We start from the raw sequence: 13,010 nt of genomic DNA on the forward strand, positions 1-13,010 counted from the left end.
TGCAGGTGGAGGAGGAAGTTGAGAGGAACCTAGTACCTCTATGGTTCCTCGGTCACAGGGAGGCAGCTATCTGATTGGATGCTGACACCCCATGTGACTGGTGGCCATTTTGGGTCAGGCAGAGTCTGTTTAAGACTGTGGCTCCCAGGTTTGGTGCACATTTTGCGAGTGGCTAGAGTAGGGACAGGTCACCCGTCTGTCAGGGACAGTGCTTAGTGCCAGGGAAAGGTTCCAGTAGGGAAAGTGGAGGGGCACACCATCCTTCCTGGAAACTTCACATTTGGATATGGACCGGCAAGGCCGCATTCCGCTCCTCGAGAGAGATGCTGTCGGCTTCCCTGAGACTACAATCTTCTGTCACATTGCTGTTACAACTTGTGAGTGTTCTCGATTGGGTTGCCTTCCTGTTGGGCTTGTTATGTATTGCTGAACATCTGGGAATCTCTGCAAAATTAAGGGATTCCCATAATTTGCAGAGATTACCTCTGACTTTCTGTTTTGGCTATAGGACAGGAAGTGAATGTAAAGCTCCCCAATAAGCCACATTTTTGTTTATTAATGTGGTGGGTAGGCTCTATGCCCACCAGTAAACTAGAGGACACCAGTGATGTGCCCTCTTCACCCATACAAATACAAGAAGTATTTTTTCAGGTGAGTGAAAAATTGGACTCATCCACATCCTTCATGTTGAATAGCTCAGGTGCTCCATTCAGAAGATTGACAATGGACCGTACTAACCTTGTCTTGCTACTATCAGACTCGCCATACAATCTGGTACACTTGTTCCAGCTGCTAGGAATGTGATCCCCATAATCACATCTGGAATTCCTAAGGTGAAGCCAATGATAGTGACCTGAAAAACAGCAATAAAACATATGACATTAGCATTTCAGAAATGCTCAAATAGACAGAATTTGTTTGATTTGTATATTATATACCATGTATGTTACACACAGTAGGGTTGATTTACTAAAACTGAAGAGTGCAGCTCTGCATAGAAACCAGTCAGCTTCCAGTTTTTTTTTTGTGAAAGCTTAATTGAACAAGGTGAACTTAGAAGATGATTGGCTACCATGCACAGCTGCACCAGATTTTGCACTCTCCAGTTATAGTAAATCAACCCCGGATCTGAGTGGGTAGGTGTGGCCACCAGCCATATTCACTATAATGGCAGACTTCTGGCAACCATAGCTATTTGCTGCTCTGCACAGCCAGCGGTTGATTATGGTGATCTTTGTGTGTTTTCAACAGTTGCCGCCGCAGCCTGATAATTACTGGCTGTGTGGACACTCCTGAATACCTGCGGCCACCGGCAACCTGTCTTTATAATGAACAGGGCCGGCGGCTGCACCTAGTCTCTTGGAGCCGCAGCACTCACCAGAAGATTTCCTGCCACTACAATTTGCACTGGCCTAAATCACTGGTGTGAATGTAGCCTAAGACAATAAATATATTACTGACTGAATCACCAGGTGATAATAAAGGAAAATATGCAAAAAAAAATAGAAAACGAACACAGCCACACATCTAAGGATTACTACTTCAATCTCTTAGGTCATCTTTATTGGTTAGCAAAATATGTCTCTGTAAAATGTCCTTTCTACAGCAACCTCTATGGGTTCTAGTGAAATGGTTGCGTTTGAGACCTTAAAGCTAAGACTTCTATTTTCCTCTGCTTATGGTAGGGATTTTAATGTTTCCTCCTGAGCTTATAGATGATGACCCTGCTATGGCTGAGTTCACCAGAAGCCTTTTCAAACAAAATCATGTACGGAGGCTGCTAATGCAGATAAGAAATGGTCCATTATGATGTCATCACGGTCCTGTCATAACACTAACTAGGTGAGTATATGTCATTAGAGAAACTGCAATCAGAATGATTTATAATGGATGGCTGCACTGACTGTTCTACTATGTCTATCGCTCAGAGCGAATTCTATAAATAAACCTAATTTATTACTCTAATCTACACAACTCAGTTATATTATACTTACCATCCAGACCATCACATAAGAAAAGGCTGCAATCCAGATGGAGGACGCGATAAAAGTAACCATAAACCATTTCTCCCAGCGTGGCTTAGCACAATTAGGTACCGTGAAGTACATAAGGAACGATAATGGCCAGGTTATCACCCATTTTATTCTGTTAGCTGCTCCAGCTGTTAGAGAAAGAGATGAAGGCATTGTGATGTGTCAGATATAATATTACTATAATGATAGAATGAGATCCGATATCACAAATAATAATAATTATTATACAGGTTTTATATATTTTATTTACGCAGGGCTTTACAACATAAAGGGGAATAGTACAATTACAATGCAGTTCAATACAGGAGGAAGAGGAGGGCCCTTCTCATGGAGATTACAATCTAAAGGGAGGGGGTGGTGGTACAAAAGGTAATATCTGCAGGGGCTGATCTGATGGAGGTGACTCAAGTACAGTTCTTAGGTGGAGGTGGGGAAGGCTTCCCTGAATAAATGAGTTTTCAAGAATCGCCTAAAGTTGGACAGGATTGGAGCCGATTGGACATACCGGGGCAGGGAGTTCCAGAGGATGGGAGAGGCTCTTTAGAAGTCCTGGTGGCGAGCATGGGAGGAGGTAACAAGGGAGCCAGAGAGCAGGAGGTCTTTGGAGGAGCAGAGAGAATGATTTGGGTGATATCTGCAGATGAGGTTGGTGATGTAGCTGGGGGCAATGTTGTGGAGGGCTTTGTATGTTGTTGTTAGTATTTTGACTATTATACAATGGGGTAGGTTAAGCCAGTGAAGGGATTGGCAGAGAGGAGCAGCAGTCTTGGATCAGTTAGTGAGATGTATTAGTCTAGCAGCAGCATTTAAAATAGATTGAAGGGGGGTTAGCCTGTGTAAAGATAGGCCAGTGAGGAGGGAGTTGCAGTAGTCAGATTAAATAAGTTGACTGGGACATTAGGGCAAATACTGTAGCTGCTGATTTTTAATATAAGGATACTCACCTGTCCAGGGATCCTGCGATTTTATCACCTGAGCCGTTTCCTCAACTGGCTTTAGGTGCAGGCGCCAGCATCTGTATTAAGGGAAACAGGAAGTGAAGCCTTGCGACTTCACAGCCTGTTTTTTCTACTGCGCATGTGCATGTTGCGCTGCACCTTGTGCATTGCCCCATAGTCTTCTGGGACCTGTGATGTGTCCCAGAAGACTACAGGAGAAGGAGGAGGACTGAAATTCCAGGTCAGTTCGCTGTGACGATTTGAGCAAGAAGTGGGAGTGGGTACCTGTCAAAACTGGGTACCCGCTCTCTCTTTCACCCAAAAAGTGCCAAATGTGGCAGTGGAGGGTTCAAACAAGCAGAGCTTCCCCTTTTGGGTGGAGCTCTGATTTTAAGCAAATATCTTAGTTTTTTCCCAACTGTATTTTTTCTGTGTTGTATTTATTTGCTTCAGGCTGCTATTGTTCTATAGTATGCTTACATCTAGTGGCAGTTTAGGGCCATTGCAACTTGTCTACTTATTCGGTATCTCCCTCTGTTCTCCCCTCCTGTTTAGTGCTAGTTAGTTCAGTCCTAGCTAGACCCCACCCCACCCCACCCCCTACTTCTTTACTGTTCCCTCAGGACTGGTTCACACCTATGCATTTTTAGTGTTTTTTTGTATTTTGCAGATTTACCCTACAGAACGTGTTCCATAGGAAACCATGTTAGATGGACTGTAGTGCAATCCTGCAAAATGCAAAAAGCACTAAAAATGCATAAGTGTGAATCAGGCCTAAGGACTGATAAGCTGCACTATATTAATTTTTTCTTCTTGGGTTTGGATAAAGTTTAAATGTGCTAGCACCTTAAAATATGATCCCAATCAAGACTGTAAGCCGCATTTGAGAGGTTAATACCTATGATGTCTGTCCTCTGGTCAGGAATGCCACCTGTCTGTTTTAATGGACAGTCTGTAAAATATAGGCAAAATTCCCTGCCTAATAATGTTCGATTTGTGCTTGTTACATTACTGGCCAGTGAAAATGCCCCTGTTACATTGGCGGGCAATGAAAATGTTCCTGTTAAATCAGTGGTCTTTGAAAACATCTTTATTACATCAGTGGTCAGTGAATGCCCTTGTTACATTGGTGTTCAGTGAAAATGCCATTATTACAATGATGGTCAGTGAAAATGTCTCTGTTACATTGGTGGTCAGGAAAAATGCCTCAGTTACATTGGTGGTCAGTGAAAATGCCATTACAACTATGGTAGACTGTGAAAATGTCTGTGTTACATTGGTAATAAATGAAAATGCCTGGCCACAAGGCATTTTTAAATGTACTGGCCACCAATAAGAGGGATTTACAGATTTTAGAGTACTCTCCTTCCAACTGTCACTGATGCCAGGCATTCATCTTTCCACCTATCACTGAAACCAGACTTTTTCTGATCGCTGAAATCACAGCATTTCCCCCACACTGTACGATCATATGGGCCATCATTTTCCTCCCAGGGACCACTGATAACAGGTCCGTTCCCCCTCTAACCCCTAACACCAGGGCTTGTCTGCCCTGGCAGAATGTTAAATTGACTTTTTACATAACTGGACACTGTTCTAGTAATTATTTTTTCGTGTGCTCCATTTCTAATAGAACTGGGAAGAGCCAAAAGACGAAACGGCAAAAGTCAAGCAATAAAGCCCAATGCTTTTAGCAGAAAGCACAACTATCTGATAGCATTCCAGAAAAGCTGTGAAAACTCTGGAATCTATTTTCCGCCAGAAGGAATACAGCTAAAGTGGCTTAAAGTAAAACCACAGGAAAAATCATTACAGACCCATTGGCCTACAGTCACTGAATTCCTAACTTTATTGTAAACATTTTTGCTATTGTAGGCTGAGAATCATACTTGTTTATTTAATAATGCTTTTAAATTTCAAATCCAGCCAATTCCTGGGGTCTGTATACATTTTAGCTGCCATTCATTTCATATAATACTTATATGTATTCATCTGCTGCCATCTAGTGGCCGCATATAAGAAATTACATAACAGCATAATCCTCAACACCTGATCGATCTATCTATCTATCTATCTATCTATCTATCTATCTATCTATCTATCTATCTATCTATCTATCTATCTATCTATCTATCTATCTATCTATCTATCTATCTATAAAAAGTATTGGGATGCCTGCCTTTACACGCACATGAACTTTAATGACATCCCAGTCTTAGTCCATAGGGCTCATTATTAAGTTGGCCCACCCTTTGCAATTATAACAGTTTCAGCTCTTCTGGGAAGGCTGTCCACAATGTATAGTAGTGTATCTATGGGAATGTTTGACCATTCTTCCAGAAACGCATTTGTAAGGTCAGGTACTGATGTTGGATGAGAAGGCCTGGCTCTCAGTCTCCGCTCTAATTCATCCCAAAGGTGTTCTATCAGGTTGTGGTCAGGACTCTGTGCAGGCCAGTCAAGTTCCTCCACCCCGCTCGATCATCAATGTCTTTATGGACCTTGCTTTGTGCACTGGTCCAAATCATTTGGTGGAGGGGGGATTATGGTGTGGGGTTGTTTTTCAGGGGTTGGGCTTGGTCCCCTTAGTTCCAGTGAAGGGAACTCTTAAGGTGTCAGCATACCAAGACAATTTCATGCTCCCAACTTTGTGGGAACAGTTTGGGGATGGTCCCTACCTGTTCCAACATGACTGCACACCAGGGCACAAAGCAAGGTCCATAAAGACATGGATGAGCGAGTTTGGGTTGGAGGAACTTGACTGGCCTGCACAGAGTCCTGACTGACCTCAACCCGATGGAACACCTTTGGGATGAATTAGAGACTGCGAGCCAGGCCTTCTCGTCCAACATCAGTGCCTGACCTCACAAATGTGCTCCTGAAAGAATGATCAAACATTCCAAGAGACACACTTCTAGACCTTGTGGACAGCCTTCCCAGAAGAGTTGAAGCTGTTTTAGCTGCAAAGGGTGGGCCAACTCAATATTGAACCCTACGGACTAAGACTGGGATGCCATTAAAGTTCTATCTATCTATCTATCTATCTATCTATCTATCTATCTATCTATCTATCTATCTATCTATCTATCTATTACATAAATGCAGAGTTGTCTGCAGCATCATACATGAGGGGATGGAAGTTTTACAGGAAATCCTGGCAAAACTTTAGCTGGCTGCTATGCTGCAGAAAAGATTAGTCTATAACATATTATCCTTAAAATCGCTAACTGAAATGTGGAACAGAATTTTGGGTGGAATTTTGTTTTATATTCATTTTATTGGGCCATAATTCATCTCCTGTAATAAGATCCATTGACTGAAGTTAACTGGCTCGCTTTGCTCAGATCAGGTTGTCACTATTAGTTACTCAAGGTTATCTTTATAAAACACTAAAGAGCAATACTCTTCATTAGAGTTCACTTTTCATCCACAGTACTTTGAACAGCCTGACTAATGAAAGATCATTGCTGAATGGTTTCTGTGAGATATAGCACTAGAAAGGTAAAAGACAATTTATGAACGCACTCAACAATCAATTTTTATAGTTCTGTCTGCTGTTAAGAGAAGGAAGGAGAAATCAGAGTAGTTGCATCCAGGTGTATAAAAACAAAGTGTTCAAAGTCTAAAGCCTCGTACACACGATCGGATTGTTTGCCAACAAAACTATGGACTTTTGTCCAAAGGGCGTTGGCCCAAACTTGTCTTGCATACACACGACACACAATTGTTGGCCATGTAGTGACGTACTACATTGTTTTTCAGCTCTTTAGCGCCACCCTTTGGGCTCCTTCTGCTAATTTCGTGTTAGAAGTTTGGTGAGTGTTGATTCTCGCTTTTCATTTCGCACTTTTCAGTTAGTTTCTGAACGGCCGTTCGTCAACCAGCCATGTTGTGGAATCGGAGGAGATAACGTGTTATTTATTATTGGCCTTGGAGTTATTGCTTCCAGCTCGTTCTTGCTTCTGAGCATGCGTGCTTGTATTTTGGACGGACTTGTGTACACACGCTCGGAAAATCCAACAGACATTTGTCTGCGGAAAATTTTAAAACCTGCTAGCCAACATTTGCCCACGGAAAATACATACGGTTGGATTTACCGCTAATAGCCTGTCATCACACAATTCACGTTGGAAAATCCAATCGTGTGTACGTGACTTTACAGTTGGTTTTCTTTAAAAAGCAGCCACAGCCTGAGTAAAAAGTCTGTCTCCTGCCAGCATGCAGCAGATTAGAACCCCATTTTATAAGAACCCTTTAACCACCTGACCTCCGGAAAGTTTTATCCCCTTCATGACAGGGCATTTTTTGCTATTTGGCACTGCACTACTTTAACTGGTAATTGCGCAGTCATGCAACTCTGTACCCAAGTTAAAATGATATTATTTTTTGTTCTCACAAATAGAGCTTTCTTTTGGTGGTATTAATTCACAACAGCTTTTTTTTTTCCTATATAAACGAAAAAGGAAAAAAGTTTGAAAGAAAAAACTATTTTTTTCTTTGTTTCTATTATAAAATTTTGAAAAAAAATAATCTTTCTTCATAAATTTAGGCTGACATGTATTCTGCTACATCTTTTTGGAAAAAATAACACAAATCAGTCTATATTATTTAGTCTGTGTGAAAGTTATAGAGTCTAAAAATTATAATATACTTTTGAATTATTTCTTGAGGCCCAAAAATGTCAGAACAGTACAAATACCCCTTTTTGGATAGTAGACAGTCCAAGGTATTTAGTAAGGGGCATGTTGAGTTTTCTGAAGTTGTCATTTATTTTGTCACATTTTTGGGGGGAAATGAAGAAATTAAATAAAATTAGTGTTTTTTCACAATTTTTTTTTTACAGTGCAGTCATCATATGACTGGTGTGGCAATGATCAGGGTTGCTGACTGGTGACAGTATGTAAAAAAAAAATTTTTTTTAAACATTTATTCTCTTTTTTTTTTAACATTTTTTTTACATACTGTCATCAGAGTAGTTCAGTTCATGTACTACTCTGGGAGGGTGATCAGGGATTTTTTTTTTTTTTACATTGTGATTGCTTTTAACAATGATCATCACTGTTATAAGCAATTGTTTGAACTGCCATGAATGGTTTTCATTCATGAATCATTGTTTACTGTTGCGATGCTGTGATTGGCCACAGCAAATCACATGGTACAGAGTGCTGTTACTGGCCCAGATGAGATGATCTGATACAGATGTGATAGCTGTGGGACAATCACAGCAGCACAATAGTAAGCAATTTTTTCATGAATGAAAGCTAATAATGACAGTTTTTCTTACATGTTATCATGTGATCGCTATGATTGGTCATAGTGATCACATGATACCCCGGCCGCTCACAGCTGGGTACTGAGCACTGTGATCCGTTGGGTCCATGGTGCCTGGGGATGTAAATGGTTAATCAACAGGCAGCTTTAGCTTTTGTGGATAGGCATACCTTCCAACTTTTTGAGATTGGAATGAGGGACACTTATTAGCAAAAGTATTAGGCATAGGACACCCCCCTACCACGCCCCCTTAAAGGAAAATTAGTTAAACTACTACTATTTCTTTAAACTGGATTTTGAAATTCACAAATGCAGCAATTTAGAAATTAGATGAAAGGTTTAGTACCGTGAAACACTTTTTTAAAGGTAAATAGTGCATTTTATATACAACTATACAGATCAGACCAAAATGAGGGACAAAGCAGTAGGAAAGAGGGACACAGGGACTTTGTTCCAAATTAAGGACAGTCCCTCAAAATTAGGAACAGTTGGGAGCTATGGATAGGTCTGATTCAGAAGTAGGTGTGTCAAACCTCTGCAGAGAGTCCACTGTTTCCACACATGCAGACAGGGTTCCATTCTACAACATGCTGGCAAGGAATAGGCTTTTTACTCTGGTACTGTGGTTGCTTTTTAATGCCAATAAACTGTATGACTTTAAAGACCTTTTGTTTTGATGCACAACATTTAAACTAAAAGTTCAATTTGACTTTAAGCTAAAAATAGGATCATTTTATAACATTATTTTCCAAAAAGATCTAAAATATTAGCCTCATAAGATGGGGAAAAACAAACCAATATTTCATATATGAACATTTTCAAGGGTTTTCAACCAACTGGAACATAACGGGACTTACAGGGAAGTTCAAAAGGTATGAAAGGCCCATCATTATCATCATCTTCTTCTTCTTCTTCCTCATCATTTTCATTATTTTCATTGTCTTCATTTTCATTTTCGGTCTCATTGCCAGCTTCTGCCACATCTTCATCTTTTCTGGTGCCATTGGCATTTCTCTCTGTTGAGTTCCCCGGGCCAGTCCCATTCTCAACTGCATGTTTAATTGGAATCTTGATTGAGACTTCTGACTCCCCATTAGCATAGCCTCGGCTGTTTATCAATCTCTGCCTCTGCAAGGGAAAATAACAAAGGGTAGGAATTTGCAACAAAATTGGTTAATATCCTTGCAATGTACACAGATCATCCAGAGGGGAATGCTTTATTCTCAACAAAAGTGGAGTTACTCTTTAAATAAGCTCTCACAGTCCTCTGTAGTTGTAGGAACTGTGGAGCAATTCATCTTCAATTTTTAAAGCAGATGCTCTGAATCGATTCAAGCTATTCTCTCAGCAGTTTTGCTCAACCTGTTCCTGCTTTATGCTTTACATTTACATTAGAAAATAGAAAGCTGGTAGGCTGCAAAATCACAGCTGGGAGGGGGAGCAGGGTTTGCTGAGACAGGGCAGGGAGCAGGATGAATTTAGCTGTAAACATTTAGGAAAATGTGTTCAAGCTACAGAGGTCAGTAAGGACTTGTTGTAAAGCTCATTCATTTCTTGTTAAACATGTACAAATGCTTGAATTGTCCAACGCCCTTGTCTCTGCTGGCCATCTAGGGGGCAGTTTAAAAAAACGTTAGAACTCACAGTACATATCTGGCCACATGCAAAATAATCTACATAGGTATCCCGGTCCACCGATGATAGCAAATCACGGCCGCTCACAGGGTTGGAGGAGATGTAGAGGTGGTCCGCTCCCAAGCTGATATCACTTCCGCCCTATACACACGGGGTCCCGGAACTTCTCCTTCAGCCCTGTGAGCACCTCCAGCGGCCCTGATTTGCTATTATCGGCGGACCAGGACACCTATGTAGATTATTTTGCATGTGGCCAGATATGTACTCTGAGTTCTAACATTTTTTAAACTGCCCAATAGATGGCACTTTTCCCTTTCTATACACACACACAGAAGCAGTGGGGGAAATCAAATGCGATATGGACAGGAATCGCACCGCATTCCTGTTCAAATTGCATGCAATTCTTTGCAGTGCGATTTGCACCAATTTCTATTTTGTATTGATGTATATTGGGCCGCAAAGTATCCGTAACCTTGTATCGGCAAGTACTTGACTGAAAGTATTGGTACTCGTACAGACAGATAAAAAATGGTATCAGTGCAACCCTAGTTATTAACCCTTTGAAATATATACATACTGTTACTATTAAGTATAGAGCACATGTTTCTAAAACACTTACCTCATTAATCAACATGCGACTGGCCATAGAAAGACGAGTCTTGGGAGGGAAGTGGCTTGTTATCATGATTCTCAGACCAGCCTCAGAGAATGATAATTGATGAGGATACGCTGACAGGATCTCATCTACCATGATCACCGACGTTTTACGATGGAAATTTCCTGTAAGCCAGATCAATGCAGAGAAATAGGCATGGAGTCATAGTTTTCACTTTTGTGTGAGTTTGATCTCCACAGAATTCTAAAACACATCTACATGATTTGAAGCCTACAGGCAGTGACAGTGCCAGAACATGTTCCTTCCTGGTGTCTTGCCAGCATGGCACCTAAAGTGGAAGAAAAGCATACAGGGATCGAAATTTGTCTGGTCCCTGCTGAACTTCGATCCAGCTATGGGCAGCCTAAGGCCTCGTACACACGGTACGAATGTTGGCCAACCAAGCGTCTGATTTTTGTCTTAAGGTCGTGTGCCAGGGTCTTGTCTTGCATACTAACGCTACACAATTGTCGTGCCACAAACACGAACGTAGTAACGTACTACAAGGAATTTCAGCTCTTGATTTTGGGACAACAGTCTGTCAACAGAAAATCCCCTGCAAACAATCGTACCGTGTGTACGAGGCTTTAGGCTGCCCATAGTTGGATCGAAATTTAGCAGGGACCAGACAAGTTTCCATCCATGTATGGGCACTGTGGTTAAAAAGAAGTCGATCCACCAAACAACTTCTGTACAACCACCCTTCTGGAAAATTTCCTCTCAATCAGCGCTGTAGGCAATATACTGCAGCACTTTGTATTCTGACTGCTGTTGTTAGAATACAAAATACAAAATCATGGTGGGAGGATTCCCCCATCCGAAAAAACTGACTCATCTATGACTAGTTTACATCCAACTATTCCTAAAAATGTTCCCTGCCCCTCTTCTACCTGTCCTGCCTAGCCTGTATAAAAAGGTCTGTGTGCTGCGCTCGCCACTGGATGGGAATCCCAGGAGCCATGATGTCACCCATAGGCTCCCATGGCCCAGCGGTTGATGGCACTCCCTCTTCTCCCCTGCAGCAGCTGCTCATTGACACAGAGGAGCCATAGCTGAGGAATCATGTGCCTAGACCAGAGTGGATTGAAAATAGGTAAGTACATTTTTTTATACAGGTTAGGTTGGGGTTGATGGCACTCCCTCTTCTCCCCTGCAGAAGCTGCTCATTGACACAGAGGAGCCAGAGCTGTGGGATCATGTGCCTTGACCAGAGTGGATTGAAAATAGGTAAGTACATTTTTTTATACAGGTTAGGCAGGATAGCTAGGAGGAGGGGGAGGGAACATTTTTAAGAATAGTTAGACTGAAAATGATATTAAAGGCAATGTTTTTTTTTTTTTTTAAATAACAAACATGTTATACTTACCTGCTTTGTGCAATGGTTTTGCATAGAGCAGCCTTGATCCTCCTTTTCTCAGATGCCCCCCGCTGGTGCTCCTGGCCCCTCCCTCCTGCCGAGTGCAGGGGCAAGCAGCTTGCTATGGGGGCACCCGAGCAGGCTCCCTCCTGAACTGTGGTTCTGTCTGTCCACTCAGACACAGAGCCGTGGATTGACCTCGCCACCTCTTTCTCCTCATTGGCTCGCTGTCTTTGATTGACAGCAGCGCCCGCTGCTGTTTCTGCCAATTTGGAGGGAGAGTCCTCTGAGAGCCGAGTCTCTCGTGCACATCTCTGGATTGCGATGGGGCTCAAGTAAGTATTAGGGGGGCCCTGCTGCACACAGAAGATTTTTTACCTGAATGCATTTTCACCTGGAAAGGTAAAGCGATCACTCGCCAGAACACTCTGGTCAGCGTACCCAGCTATTGGCTGCCAGCGCTGATCAGGTGTTGGTTTTCCAGCATGCCTGTTCGACAGAAGCCAGCCGTTCTGCCGCTTCTGTCGGACAGGCTGATGTACACATGGGCCGAACTGGAACCAGATGGACAGAAATTGGAGTCCTTTGTATACAGTATACTGTCTGTAAGTATTCTGCCTGGAGTCCAGCTTCAATTTTTGCAGTAGTTTCTGCCAAGAGTTCCCATGAGGACCTCACTCCTCTTCCCAAACGGAGCTTAATTCCTCTTAAAACATTCTCCATAATGTACAACAAATGATCACAAAGACAATCTAGCTGAAAAAGGGAGCCATGTTTGTACTAACAATGTGTTCACGGAGCAAGGAACTCAAATACACAGATCTTTCTGCCAGGCAATGGTGGACATACAGTACCTTACAAAGGCAACTGCAGAGAAAAAAAAACAAACATCTGTTCCTCCCTATTGCCAGTGTCCCCAAAGTAAGAAACAATGGGGTATTTAAAGAGGAATTACAGGTATGGATTTTTTATACATAGTTACATTAGTCCAGCTTGGGCCAATGCAATTATGCATATACCTTAATGGCCGAAGCCCTACACCAATGATCTCCAATCGTTTCCAGGTCCCATCCTGAGTGGCTGCTATTCTGCATTCTGAACACAGGAGGTCAGCCTCTCGA

General features: G+C 42.1%; 1 protein-coding gene across 1 annotated transcript in view; it reads right to left on the minus strand.

Annotated features, from left to right (window-relative positions):
- Positions 1-13,010, minus strand: part of SLC24A3 (solute carrier family 24 member 3) — a 528,734-nt gene that overhangs the window by 41,661 nt on the left and 474,063 nt on the right. Inside the window, exons 11-14 of the mRNA XM_073627968.1 lie at positions 10,497-10,657; positions 9,100-9,370; positions 1,995-2,161; positions 739-853 (exon numbers count right to left, since the gene is read on the minus strand). Coding sequence (XP_073484069.1) covers positions 739-853; positions 1,995-2,161; positions 9,100-9,370; positions 10,497-10,657 — 714 coding nt within the window. The remainder of the gene's footprint in view (positions 1-738; positions 854-1,994; positions 2,162-9,099; positions 9,371-10,496; positions 10,658-13,010) is intronic.

This window comes from Aquarana catesbeiana, linkage group LG04 (assembly GCF_042186555.1).
Source record: "Aquarana catesbeiana isolate 2022-GZ linkage group LG04, ASM4218655v1, whole genome shotgun sequence".
Classification (NCBI taxonomy): Eukaryota; Metazoa; Chordata; class Amphibia; order Anura; family Ranidae; genus Aquarana; species Aquarana catesbeiana.